Below are 14,621 nucleotides of genomic sequence, written 5' to 3'. Positions count from 1 at the left end.
CAAATTGAATTAGATTTGCCCATCGATTGGCAATTCACAGCCACAAATTTCACCACCCAATGATAAGTGCCAATTTGAGTGGAAAGCCACCAGAGGGAAGCTATAGAGTCTGGAAAATGTTGAAAAACTATTGAAAATCAATTTGCATTCCGCCGCAGCAGAAACAAGCAAATAAAACTAATTCCCCTCTCGAAAACTTAAATCCCTCAAAATCCAATGAGGCAATCGGCAAATGAAAATCTTTTTGGGGGGAAGCGCAAGAAAAACAAGAAGCAGCCGCACTTCAAAAGCAATTTCACCTTGTTTTTCCAAACACAAACACACACACACGCACACACACAACCAAAATAGTGGATAAACAATGGCGCGAGGCAAATCTCTTTTCGGCCATATATAACTTTTGGGTAAGGAATTTCCCAAACTGCTCTTCAAGAATTTTCACGAGTGGTGGCGTCTCCTATTTTTAGGCCCACTACAAAACCACCCTACAGTGCGCACTCGGAGAAGTAAACTAGTGGTGTAATCTTAGAACAAAAATCGAAGAAATAAATGACAGATTTTCTTTAACTTAACTATGATCTATAGAACTTTTAAAAAACATTTTAAATCTTTTTTTAATTTGGAACAAGCAATTTCATTTGAAAATATGAGTACACATATGTATATAGATTTGATTTGTTCATAATTTCTTCGGATTTAATTTGAAAATAAATAAAAAATCGGAACCTCTGTTTGTATTTACTTCATATATAGTATACACTATTAATATATACGCTAAATATGTAAGTATATGTTTATAAGGTAAATACTATTTATATAAAACAGGAAGCGGAAGTATCATTCGCTCTAGTTGGAAAAATTTAATGAGATACGAAAGGGGGGAAAAACAAGGGGGGAAACTCAGCGCTGGAATGTTGTTGTGCTCCACAAATGCCGGCAAATGAAAAGCGCAGGCCCGCAAATGAAAAACAGAATGGAAAACCAAAAAAAAGAGCGAAATTTCTGGGAAAAAGCACAACAATAGAAGTTTGAGAGGCACTGACAGTTTGCGAAGCACTGTTTCAAGCAGTGCAATATTTATTATTTCTCGCATGCGAGAAATTTCTCACCGGTTTTTTCGGTGACTCCAAAACTATAAGCAGGAAATCCATTTAATAAAAAAACGTTTGTTTATTCTTACTTACTAAATATTACTAACAAAAAATACTTTTAAATAAAGAAAATATAAGATTAAGAATTTAAGATTTAAGTTTCCAAATATTCTTTGGTTTATTTATGGACAAATAAATTGAATAAATTTAAAACGGAATTGTAGATTTTTCGTTAACAATGGTATTTTAAAAAAATATTGCGCTGTTGCATTCAGCAAACAGTTCATCGTTTTATTCAAACGTCAAGGAAAGTTTTCCGCCCACCGGAAGAAAATGCCACTTCATTCCGGGCGAACAATTCGTCTTCAATGTCAGTTTTCCCCCCGCATTCCCCGCACCATTTTCCCCGACCTTCTTATCCTTCAGCGAAATTAACTTGAGAATCCTGATAAAAGGGCTGCCATTCATTCACTCAGCAGCTCTGCCGAAAACTCATTCTCAATGCCACTAGCTGCCAACTTAATTTATATTGTATTTAAAATGCAAAATGCACAGCATTCAACAATGGGCGAGCGCAAAGAAAGTGGGCGGTTTTGCTTGAGTGGGCGGGGCACAGCTGAAAAGCTGCTTTAATTTTGCAACTTGACAAATTGAATGTTTGCAGAGTGGGCAAGGCGTAGCAACAAAGAAGTTTCTAGTTTTAATCCAACCAATAAAACTCTTTAATGTGACAAACTATATATTCAGTACTCACTGCACTTTTGACTGATATATTTGCATAAGCCAGAGTATAATAGTAGAATATTTTTTCGCAGTGTAGGCACAATCAGCTGCATCTTAACAATGGGAATAGCAATGCAAAGGGGCTAGAAAAGAGAGGCTCACAAAGGGTAATCAAGGGTAGCAACCAAGGCAACCCGTTTGCGAGGTCTTCGCAGTGGAATTCCTCTTGGAATTTTCTACTTGCGACCTGCCAAGGAATCTCTGGCAGTCATAACGATAATTGACAATCTGGCCAACGCAAATTAACATTGCCAGAGGTCAAATGGCATTTGCTCGGGGAATTTCTGATTGCTTCCGTTTTTGTTTTTCCCCCCGTTGCTATTGTCTATAGTATCACCGATAACCAAAAACATCTAGCAAAAAATACATACATAGGTAAACAAAGCTCAATTAGGAATGCAGTGCACGCAACGCAAAGCGGCCATAAAGACGTTTGGGCCAAAAGGCAGCAGCCAAATTAAAACGGGCCAGCAAAGTAGTAGAAAAAAAAAACAGAGGAAAAAACAATACTACACAAAATGAGCAAACGTGCCACGGTCAAGAGTGACCTCTAACCCACCGCCCACCTCCCCTTTTCCATTGGCCACCCACCCACTCTAGTGAAGCTACTGAAGCCAAAAGTCAACACAAGTTTTACTATAAAAGCCTGGGCTTCTGCGATTGTTTAATCATATCAGTTTCTGTTCAATCAGCGGATATACCACCAAAAACCAATCAATCCAAGATGTTCAAGTTTGTGAGTATCTGAAGGGATCTTGAATAAATACTTATGAAGGATACAAGTATCTTAAAAGAAGTGATAAAGTATCTTAAAGAAAGTGATAAAGTATCTTTAAAGAAGTGATAAAGTATCTTAACAGAAAGTGAATTCTCAAATATATCAGTGACAAAAGAATCTCTGTTTTATATCCCAAGTCAGTTAAGTAAAAATCTATTAGCACCTTAGTTGAATCTAATAGATATATTAATCTCAGATATATTGCTTAATGAAACTTTAAACTTGCGCAGCACTTTAAGCTCCTTTCAAGTCACAACCTCTGTTCTTTTTTATAAATCTCAGAAGCTTCATTGTTTTGGCAGGTCCATTATTTTCCCTAAGACTGCAAATTGTTTTCCTTGGCTAATGAAATCCCCCTTTTCCGCCACTTTCAAACCAGTTCGCTCTGTGCCTGTGCGCCCTGTTGGCCGTTGCCTGTGGCAAGCCGCAATTCCTGACCGCCTACAGTGCGGCCTCGCCCGTGGTGGCTGCCACGCCCTACGCCTACTCCGGCGGAGTCTACGCACCGGCCGCCTACAGTGCCGCCTACACCAGCGGCGTCTATGCCTCGCCCTACGCCTACGGCGCCTACCCCTACAGCTCGGTGTACCTGAGACGCTGAGCTTCACTGTACTACGATAATACCCGATGACGACGACGACGATGACCTAATGAACAAATAAAGCTGATAAAACCGATAAAGATTCGCATACCAAAGGCCAGCTATTTGCTGTCATTTGCTTTGAGCAACTGCAGATTAAAAGGGGCTGCAAATGGGGAGTGGCATTGGCCCTACACTCGCAGAAAAACACTTGTTAAATGATTCAACAGAAATTAAAACTTATAATAGCCAAAATCCAATGATTTCATTTTGTTTATTTGGGTTGCAAAGCATTCACCACAGAGATATATAAAAGCTACTTTCCTTCTTAGAAATTTACACTTTTGATGATAATCCTTTACTCTTAATCAGTCTTATGATATATTAGCTTATATCAGAGCTTTTCGCTCAGTGCACAGCGTTTGTGGGTGCAGAGAGGCGTGTTTTAAAATATTTACGAATTTGTTTCTGGCGTTGCTGCTGGTTTTCTTGGCAATTTCCGTTAGCTATCAAAAACATTCGTGTTGCCTCGTATATCATGTTTCATGTGGCAAAACGGGGCGTTTTGGGCGGTTTTTGCGGGCTCAAGGGGGGCAAACCAAATGGATGCTGTGAGGGGAAGGAGTCACCGGGGGTCGGGGGTCAACTGTCGCTGGCATGCGTCGGCGTGCATTTGCATCGCTGCTAAAATGTGCAAATTATGGCAACTAAGTTGCCTTATGTTGTCCCAAGCACGCAATGGGTTAAGTGGAGTGCACTCGAAAAAATAACACCCACATATGTGAACATTGCCCATCAAATAATACTTTAAATAAAAATAACATGAAGAAAAGAGTAGTAAACATAAGCTCAAAAATGTTTATATTGCAGAAACATTTAATATCTAAATTTTCTATTCTATGTAGCAGTTTACTTGATTTTGTAGAAGTGATTTCAAATTGATTAAAGATCTATATTTCCGCAACTATTAATGTTTCATTTATTGAAACAGTTTTTGAAGATTTTCTAACACAGAATGTTAAGGCAAATTGTGTTGAAATATTTTGGAGTCACAAAAGTATATATTTCGGCGTGTAGGGAGTGGCAAGGACTTTCTTTGAGCTCCTGTTTCACTTTCCTCGCCGCCACCTTAGCACACAGCCCTGCATTTCCGGCGCACACTTTCCCTGCCCATTTCCGTTTCCCTTTCTCCTTTCCTCTTACTCCTTCTTCTTCTCCTTGCACTCCTACTTCTCATTTTTAGACGTCAGCTTCAGTGTCTCCATTTGCATAATGCATTTGTGTTAGTGTGCTGCTGCGTTGCCGTTTGCAGCATACTTTCAGGCGCATTGTGCACCGTGGTGCTGTCACAAAACAAAAAAAGAGCATCGGAATGCATATGGAAATTGGCCCGAAATGAAAAATATGTGCAACATCCTGAATAAATGCATTTAGATAAGGCCGCATGTGGTTAAACGTTGAATAATGTCCATGCTAATGTTGTTTTCCACTTGATTGGCCAACAAGAAGATGGCATTCTACTGGCAGTGGAATAATGTGGTGAAACATAAATAATGTAAATAAGCGAGTGGCACATAAATCAAAACAGCAGAGACATACAATAAATAGATGCCTACATAATTTAAAAGCAAACGAAATGCAGAATGCTAACTGAATTCATAAAAGTGTATTTCCAATAAATATAGAATCGTTATAAATTAAGAAAGTTAAGAATAAATTAGGAGATTTTAGCCAAAATCGATATAAATTAAGAAACTTGAGTATAAATTAGAAGATTTTAGCCTAAACATTTAATGTTTCCCGCTGAAATTGGCCGCATAATTTACCACCAAGTAGAAATAAAAACGGCAATCAACTTTTCACTTAACTTGCCATTAATTTCCCATTGTTTTCTTAGGACTCTGTCGCCCAAAGAACAAACAGAAACTGTTTTCCCAGCCCCACACACCACGGTATATATTTGCACAGAGGAAATGCAAACGAAAAGCGGGAAAAGTCTGTCATCAGCAGGGTGCCCACCTCCAAAAACTTGTTTTCTATTCGTTTTCCCTTTGAACCAAAACACGAACTTTAAGATGTGTATATAAAAATGGAAGAAGGAGGAGAAATTTTCTCAAAATCTAAATCTAATTTGCATCGTGAGGCGGATAATGTTAAGCTGGCGGAGGCGGCGACTTGGCAAAGAAAAACCCACGCGCCGCGCTTTTCCGAATTTTCCGCCCACCATCGACAACTTTTTCACATACGCACACACACACACACACACACACACAGGGGAATGTCAAAAGTCATTGCATACTTTTGGGGCGCACTCCTTGGAGCTTCCTTATCCTCACACATCGCACATCCTTCGACTTGCCAGACTGCGTAGTCCATCAATGTCAAACTTACCTGCAAGAGAAGAAAAGAGCAACAAGGTGATGAGATAAAAGGGAATTCGTGGCCTGAGCAAACGCTGGACTAATTCAGGATAAATAAAGTTAAGTGTTTCTTTGGGCCCCTCAGGTAAATAGCAATATCAAATGAGCCTTTCGGGAAACTTGGGCATGTGGCGACTAGCAGGTGCACTTCCTCAACTAACTAAAGTAAAAGATTTTCTATATTTTCCAATCATTTTTCACAGCTATCTAAGAAGCCGAAGATAGCTAATTACTATCCTGTAAACTTAAGAGTATGCGACACTGCTTTTTATCATTTTTGGGCTTTTTAGGCTGCCCACGCAAAATTTGCTTTTGAAATGTTGTTTTTTGTGGCCATTGTATTATGTAAATGCACGTCAAATCAAATTAAAATAAATGTCAGTATTAGGCTTTACAAATTCAGATGATTTGGTTTATAAAAGGCAGTAAGTATGTATATTTAAACATGGCTGTAAGTAAGTTAGGTTAAATAATTTTGTTCTTTGATATAATGTATCCTTTCAAATACAAATTGAAGCACAACAGTTTAAACAACATTTTAACTCAGTTTCATTTTATTTTTGCAAAGGCTCCAAGCAATTTGCTTAATAAATTCCAAGTAAATGGTTTCCCTGGTTGCAATTTATTATTAAATCATAGCGCTTATCAATTTTCGCCCTTTATTAATGATGGCCGCAGGCGAGGAATCAAGGCAGACACGCAATTAATTGCCAGACTATTAGCAGGACGAACAAAAGGACGAAACAAAGCACTCAACAAGTGATTACAGCGGGCTATCCTTCCTCGGAAGGTCGGCTTCGTTTTTCTTTTTTTTATACTGAAAACATATTTAAGTCCTCCACGGCAAGGATAAGGAATTCTGGCTACAGTTGCTCGTTCGTTTTGTGTTTTTTACCGGGGAATATTAAAAATTCATGGCTGAAGTGTGAGTGTGGAAATGAACAGCAGTTTTAAGCCAACCTCTGTTAAAAATGCAGGACAACAATTTCCGCTTCCTGTCGCCGGGACGCTGTTTCAATCTCAGCTGCTGCTGCTTTCGCTTGCGAAACATTCTGGCCCAAGAAGCCTTCCAATGGAGTAAAAAATGTTGGATAATACAGGCCTATTAGCCAGGCCCAAATCAAAGTGCTGATGAAATGGAAATCGTTTGGCGCCGACAGGACATCTCAATTGGCACTTGACTCCATCAGCTTCTCTGTGAATTCCTGCTATCTACAAATCCTTTTTTGCCCCCTGTATATCTGTTCGTTTGCTGTGAGAAATCGCACACGCAAGATAAAGTCAAGTCTGGCGTTAAATTGAATCCGCGGCACAATTTTATCTTTACTTTTCAGCGCGTTCAACGTGGCGTATAATCGATTTTTATTTGACTTATTTGAGTTCACATATGTGTATTTGATTTTCTTTTACGTTTTTAGAATTGAACACTTTACTCAGCCGTCGTTGGTAAAGGTTCGCGTTCAACTAAAACTAAAAGCAATCGCAAACGCGGTCAAAATAAAACAAAACTGTCACAATGACCACTGCTCGTTGGAAAGTGTACTGGGAAAAATAAAAGAAAATTGAAAAACTTGGTATAGATAATACCAATATAAGTATAAGGAGTAACCAAAACTCTTCCTTTCATAATATATATAGATCTTCAGATTTTATTTAGCCCAAATTTTAATGCATTTTCAAGTATTTTAAAGTTTTTGCTCATAAATATTTATGCTACTGTTTGCCAAATGTAGCATTTTAGTAATATTACTTACTAAACTACTATTTCTTTATTTACATAAAAGCCTCAAAAACAAAAGTTTCTTTTTAGTGAATTGTTGGTTGTTAGTTAGTCAACAAAAAGAGAGAAACGGGCAGAGAAGGTCGTTTAGAAGAATAGAGCACCTAAACATAAAACCACATAAATCAATAGTGGAAAAGGCAACGAAAAAATCGAATGAGATGACCACAATTTAGAAAAAGTTACAAGTACGAACAACAGTTGAATTTAAGTCTTTTTCCAGGTAAAAGCTCAAAGTGGAAAATCGAGTCTACAAACTTTTAAGGTAGTTCTTAATATGCTGCATTTTCATTTCAACTTATTATGACTTACTAACATTACTAACATGCTAACAACTTTCAGTGCACACTTATCCCACGTTTTTCCAAAAAATGTCCTTTCCCTCTGTTGGAAAACTTTAATTTCTTCAAAACTTTCCCCGCAACTGCGGAGCTGCTGAAACTTGTCATTGGCCAGATCCATGTCTGAATGGCGTGACCTAAAAGTTTGCATAAAGAATTCTGTTTTCCCTGACCAGCCGCAACAACAAACTGCGCTGTAATTACATGAGAAACTTTCCGCATGGACAACATGGCGTATAAGTAATAAGTAACCGCTCATATTGTCATTTACCGCGCTACTCAATAAAAGGGAAGTGGGGGGAATCAGAGGGTTTGCCTGCCAGAGCTTTGAATGCAATTATGTGCAGCACATGACCGGAATTCTGTCACTGAAGATGAGTTGAATGCGGGGTATGCGGGGTATGAGGGGTGGACATTCAGCGGAAGGACGACAGGAAGGAAGTCGGAAGGATGCGGCGGACAGGGGTTGATGTCAGGTAAGTGGGGCAAGCAAATAAAATATAAATAAATAACAGCGGACGAGCCAAACGAGAAAAACCGTAAACAGCGACACTGGGAAAAATACAGCAGAGCTTCGGCACATGTTGTGTGCATTTTATATAAACAATTACAAACATATACAGTAACCATATATGAATTTGATCAGTATACTGCATAAATTAAATAAAACCAATGGCAAATAAAGTTAGGTAAAAATGTTGATAATTCTTTTTATTTCCGTGCACCCAGAAAATCAACAACAAAGCTGGCACTTTGATTGTTTTCAAATAAGCGAGCAGTATTAAATTTTTAAGCCAGGCAATTTTCCAGCAAGGCGGTCACAGTTTTCCTACCCCGCCTGCTGTTTTCCGCCCCCTCCAGCCACTTTTGGCCATCTTTTGCATGTTTTCCCTTTTGACCAAAGCCCAAATTGAGGCTTAAGTTGGTCATTTGCGGTTGGCGTTGTCTCCGTTGTTGTTGGTTACCTTTTGACTTGTCTTCCTTTTTTTGCTGCTGTGTTTTTCTTTCGGGTTTTCCCTCGGCCCTTTGTTTAGTCTGATGTGACTGCGGGGAAAACCCATGAGGTTTTGGGGGAGGTGCACATTTTGCGTAGGTTCAAGGACTTACATTTGATTTGTCCGTCTCTGTCTCGTTTTGCAAATAAAGATAATCTCACACAGAGCTGCGCATTTTTATGGTAATTTCCCTGGGCTTTCCTCGCTTTTTTCGCCAAAAAGTGAAACCACACAAAAAAGGAAAACTGGCGGAGAGAAGACGTTAATTCAATGCCAAATGCTACGGCCAAGTGCCAAGTCCAAAACAGCTGCATTCGAACGCAAATTGAGTTGTTTCTTGGCCAACTTGAAGCGCCTAGAAGATGGCACGAAAAATGGCAGCCCAAAGCGAGGAAATTTGCAACTCAATTTCGGAGAGGAAAAGTTTGGCGGCTAAGTTGATTTTCTAAGGATATTTGTAAGTGAAATTAAATTGCGGGCAAAATTTAAACTTCATCGGAAATGTTTCTCCGGAAGTGTTTTTTTTTGGGTTTATTTTCAGTTTGACACGTTTCAAACAAATTCAATTGAATAGCTCAAATAAACTTTATATCAAGTTAAAGTTTAGATAGTGAAACTCCTTAAAAAAGTTGTATAGTATCTTAAACGAAGTAATTGAAGAACATTGTTAAAATAGTAAAAAAAGGGTAATTGAAGAATCGTGTAATACCACAGTATCCATTTATCTCTTTCCTGGTCAATTAATTATCCTCATTTTCATCCTTTTCATTATTTATCCCCATGCTAGAGCTGATGACGTCAATAGGCCCACAAGGAAAACTCGTGCTGCATTGAAATATTTTATTAAATTTTGTTCTTTTTCCCACGTTTTTGGCACAAGTTGCAAATTAAATTTAGATTTCGTGCACGTAACTTGGGGAGCCATTGAGGCAGCAGCGCTACAAGAACCTTAATTACTTGGCCAACTTGCTGCGGATGCTGTCCTCCCGGCCCCGGCCCCGCCCCCTTTTCCGTCCAGCCCCACCGCCCCCATTTTCCGTGGGAGAAGTGCCAAGAAGCAGTTGGGCGAAAGGGGGGAGACTTGGGGCTGCAGGCGAAGGGAGCGAAATCAATACGCGAAACATTAACTCGAGCACTAAAGACACGCCATGGAGTCATTAAGTATCCACCATGCAGTGCACTGAAACAAAACTGGCAAACATTTAAAAAAAAAAACATAAAATTAATATTCTACATTCGTGCTTTAAATCAGTTAGAAAAAGGAATTTTAAATTAAACATTAACACTTCAATATCCACAATTATTGAATATCAACCAAAGTTTTTTAGTTGTGTTACCATAAATAGCGCCATTAAGTTGCTGGCTTACAAATCAGTGGTGGTGAACCCAACAGCTTATGCAGAATAAGTTATTCTCAGTGTAGGCAAGGAGGGGGTTCCTGCTTGGCTGTGATTAAAGCCCAGGAAGCTGTCGACGCCATCATCGAGCAGTTTGTCATAAATGGCGCCATATTGACAGCAAAAAATTGAAAAAGGACCAAACACAACTGCAAAAATTGTTGACAAGGATAAGGGGAAAAAAGCAGCACACAACTATCGAAGATGGTAATGAAATATTATCAATATTTGTCAACATTAACTCAGCCAGAAAATCCAGAGGAATATTAAAAACTATAGAACCAAAGAGCGGATTACAAATAAATATATGTTTTTGTTACAAAACTACAGTAAATATCATAAAATGTTTCTTAAAATCATTTATTATTTTTTCTTTTAAATTCTAGAATATTAAATATTAGAATATTAAAAACCCTTGACAACAAATCGTACTCATCGAAATTTATGCATGTCAAAAGTGAATCCAAAAATGCGGCCTGAATAATTAACCAACCATTCGTTTCAGCTGCTGGATCCCACATAAATCAGGCCCCCAATAAAATTCGAATCAATAATTTTTTAAACAATCAACCAAATCCAAAAATGAAACTTTTCAAAGATGTCGAACGAAACTCATAAATTTTATATGAACAGCAGCAGGTTTTGGTACAGAATGCGCATGGATTTCCACTTGAGATATCAATTTTTGTAGCATCAATTTTTGGGTAAACGTTGCTTGCAACATTTTACGACACAGAAAAGTTTGTCTGCCCCCCCAATGCCGTTTTACCATCAGTCTGCTAATTTTATTTCGTACGAACAGCCGCAAATGTTCTACACTGAGGAAAACCAGTGCCAAAAGAAATATAATATAAACTATGGCCTATCTTTATTGGCATAATATATATAAAGTGGCAGAAGACCTTTAAAAAATAAGATGAAACAATTTTTAAATTGCTCAGATTTTTTTAAGATTTCGTTTCTGCTGTTAAATTTATTTTCCGTGCAGGCTCATGAAAAATTTTCGCAGATGTCGTCGCTGAAACAAGCTCATCAAATGTGTCCAAATCGATTCCATCATTTAAAGCATATTAGACCAGTCAACAAATGTGTTTGTGTGTGTTGTGTGGGCGAAAAGGAGAGCGATAAAAATAGAAAAAGAGGAAGGGAAGGGAAATCCTTGGCAGGATGTGCGACACATTGCGCTTTGAACTTGCCAGGAAATGCTGGGAAAAAAACCGCCGAAGAAGTGTCGTAATTTAATTAAGTTTCGCACCAAATGACAAACGAAACAAAAGTGGAAATGGAGGAGGAAAAGCCAAAGAAAAGCATAAAAATCACCAGGAAAAATGCATAAAATCAGGATCGGGTGTAGCCAAAGGAGCAGATGAAAGGACATTGATTGCAGCAGAGTGAAGCCAATCTTTTTTGCAAAACTCCATGCTTTTCAATGAGATTTACTCAATTTAGCAAATTGGCGTCATAAATATCAATCTATTAAGTACGATATAGCTTGTTAAGGTTGCGGATTAGGAAATGATGGCGTTTTATATCGAATCGCTTGATACGGTAATTGAGTAATTAAGTGGGTATATAAACCGGGTAGCATCAAAGTAAACGCTGCTAATTGAGTTTATTACATCGCATGAGCTCCTTGCTACGTTTAAATGGGTATCACAATTTGCACTTCGCTATTAGCGTACTCATTATTCAATTTAAGGGTTCGTTTCATAAAAATAAGCATCTATATGGGTTTGCAAAATATTTAATTAAACCGTAAACGGCGACTATGAAAGCGAGCCCGCATGGAAGTAATCCAATTAATAAATCATTGCCAAGTAATCAATCAATACGCGCTGCAGCCCCAAAAGGCCCGCACACAACAATCGAGCAGCTAGCATTACAGGACACAATGGAGCCCGGAAAATGCCCCCACTTTCGTACCACTTTCATACCATTTTCATCTCATTTCCCACCTCATCCCATTTTCCGATGCCGTCAACTGTTGCACTCCGCACATGCGAGTGACACACAATGACAGCGGCTAATTAAGCTATCAAAATGTTCGTCAATCCACCTGGGAACGCACGGCAATACAAACGACTCTCCTCTGCACAGTGGGCACTCGCCTGTGGACTCACCTCGGTACAGTGGAAACTCGCCGTCGCTGTGACTGTGGCACAGCATTATGGGACTTCGACAGCGCGACGCGGCGACCATGATGCCCGTTTTGTGGATACTCAGTTGATTATTGCTACTCGCCGACGATGTTGCTGTTGTGGCTGCTGCTGATGCGGCTGCTGCTGCTGCTGCGGCTGCTGCTGCGGATGCTGCAGCATTGGCCGCCGCGGTGCCCAGGGAGTAGGAGCGCGATACATGACTCAAAGTGCGGCGTCTAATGGTGGCTGCATTCGCAGTTGTTGCTGCTGCGGCAGCAGCGGTGGTTGCATTGCGATAGTGGTGCTGCGGCGTGGAGTACTGATTCCTGGTGGCCTGCATCTGCAGCTGCAGCTGCTGGTAGCCACCCAGCGACAGGTGGTGCTGCAGCGGTGGGTGGTGCGAGTGGTGCAAGCGTTGCTGCTGCTGTTGTTGCTGCTGGTGCTGTTGCTGCTGCATTGCCTGGTGCTGCTGCTGTGCCACCTGATGCGGCTGCTGCTGCAATGTCTGATGCGGCTGCTGTGCGTGCTGGTGCTGCGGGGGGGCTTGGAAGGGCGGATGGGAGTGCTGGTGCTGCAGCAACTGTCGCTGGTGCTGCTGATGCTGCTGCTGCTGTTGCACCGCTGCCATCTGGAATTGCTGCTGCAACTGTTGCAGCAAGTCCTGCTGCAGCTGCTCATTGGTCCTGGCATTGTTGTCCTTCTCCGAGTGGGGATTTTGCGGATTTGGGTTCTGCTGCTGCTTCTCCCAGGGTCCGTTGCTATCGCTGCTGTAATCCAGCTTGAGGCTGCTCCTTTGTAGTCTTGTACAGTTCAAAAGTGCCACTAGGCCATTGCGTTTAGGTCGCTGGAATTGTTATTCCATATTCTTAAGAATATATGTATATATATTCTAGCGACGGTGTTACAAAATCTCTGCTAATTCAATTCAAAAACATGGTTTACAAAATTTAAGTTAAGTCGTAGGGAAGTAACTCCTTTTCGTCTTCCTTAAAAGTGAACATTTAATATACTTAAAATAATCCAGCTGATTTAAGGATGATTTGTGCGAGTCAAAGATAATGCAAATGGTAACTAGACCATTGACTGCGATGTCAAGGTCGCCTGGCAGCCACTCAAAGCCACTCGAAAGTGTTTATAAAAATCTCCAGCGTAGATCTAAAATAATCAGCTGTTGTGCGTTGGTAGTAAGTTCCGTACCCAACAGGACTTATTTATTTATATTTATGAAAACACGGAGCACAAAGCACACAAAGCACACGGACGCGATGGCGATGGCGAAGGATGCGACGCATATGTATGTCACTAAAGGACCTAGTTCGAACAGGTTCTAACGGTATCTGGGCGAGAGCGAGGACTCGCGACACTCTCTCCCGGGTGAAAAGTCCCGCTTTTCCGACCAGAGACGCTGGGCCAAAGTACGACGACTGATTGCGCCGAGCTTTGTTATCCTGCGGAAAAGCTGGCTGGCTGACTGGCTGGCTGGCCAAAAGCGCAATCAGCCGAGAGAGCGAGTTGCGAGTAGAGTGTTGCGGAGGAAATCGGGAGTCTGCGAGAGACGAAAAGCACAGATAGCAAACAATCGGGTCCATCTGAGCATCCACATACAAGTTCCTCAGGATTTTGACTCAAAATCATACGTTTTAATAGGAGTTTTAAATATTTAAAGTGCTTAAAATAGTAGTTCTTTAGAAATTCAGTACTAAGTACGGGTGATAAGTTTATTTTACCATTTACTGAACAGAAACCCAGAGCAAACTTTGTTTATTTTTTTCCAGTGTGACCATGAGTGAGCGAGACAGAGTTGCATCTGCTGGTGCTTAGAAAAGTGGCCTCTGCTTGCGCTTGCATCCCAAAAGAAAGAGGGGAAAAGAGGTGAAGCGTATGTTTTGCCAACTCTCCTTGATTCCTCTTTGCTGTTTACCGTTACTGGCCCACCCACACGGCAGGAGAACGAGGATGGAAAGGAGCAGCAACAACAGCGACTAAGAATTTGGCACAGTTTAGCATCGCAGTTGAGGAAACAGTGTGCCCAGACTCGCTTGTAACTCAATTTAGTTCTATGTTGAAGAAAAGCTGAAAACCCTAAATTTTTAAAACAAACTAAAAATAAGCGAAAATATTTCTGTCGTTTATGAAATTCCAAATTTTTTAACGCTTTCATGCGCGATAAGATTGTCTTTTATTAACCAATAAAAACATGGGCAAATCATCAAGGCAATACAATTTTTATTGCAAATACCCGGAGAAAACCAGTTTTTAAATGAATCTTATCAGTGCAAAACGGATATGTTGCATTAGAACTTTCTTTATTGCAACAA

At 40.1% G+C, this 14,621-nt stretch overlaps 2 protein-coding genes across 3 annotated transcripts in view; one reads left to right on the top strand and one right to left on the bottom strand.

Annotated features, from left to right (window-relative positions):
- Positions 1-14,621, bottom strand: part of LOC122618010 (protein nutcracker) — a 94,585-nt gene that overhangs the window by 75,663 nt on the left and 4,301 nt on the right. The gene's annotated exons all lie outside the window — the stretch shown is intronic.
- On the top strand, positions 2,599-3,253 carry LOC122618012. The gene is made up of 2 exons (XM_043794135.1): positions 2,599-2,610; positions 3,032-3,253. Exons 1-2 carry the CDS (start codon positions 2,599-2,601, stop codon positions 3,251-3,253), a joined length of 234 nt encoding a protein of 77 aa, XP_043650070.1.

This window comes from Drosophila teissieri, chromosome 3L, assembly GCF_016746235.2.
Source record: "Drosophila teissieri strain GT53w chromosome 3L, Prin_Dtei_1.1, whole genome shotgun sequence".
Taxonomy (NCBI): Eukaryota; Metazoa; Arthropoda; class Insecta; order Diptera; family Drosophilidae; genus Drosophila; species Drosophila teissieri.
Note: the sequence above shows the minus strand (reverse complement) of the source record. Positions and strands in the feature narration are given on the sequence as shown.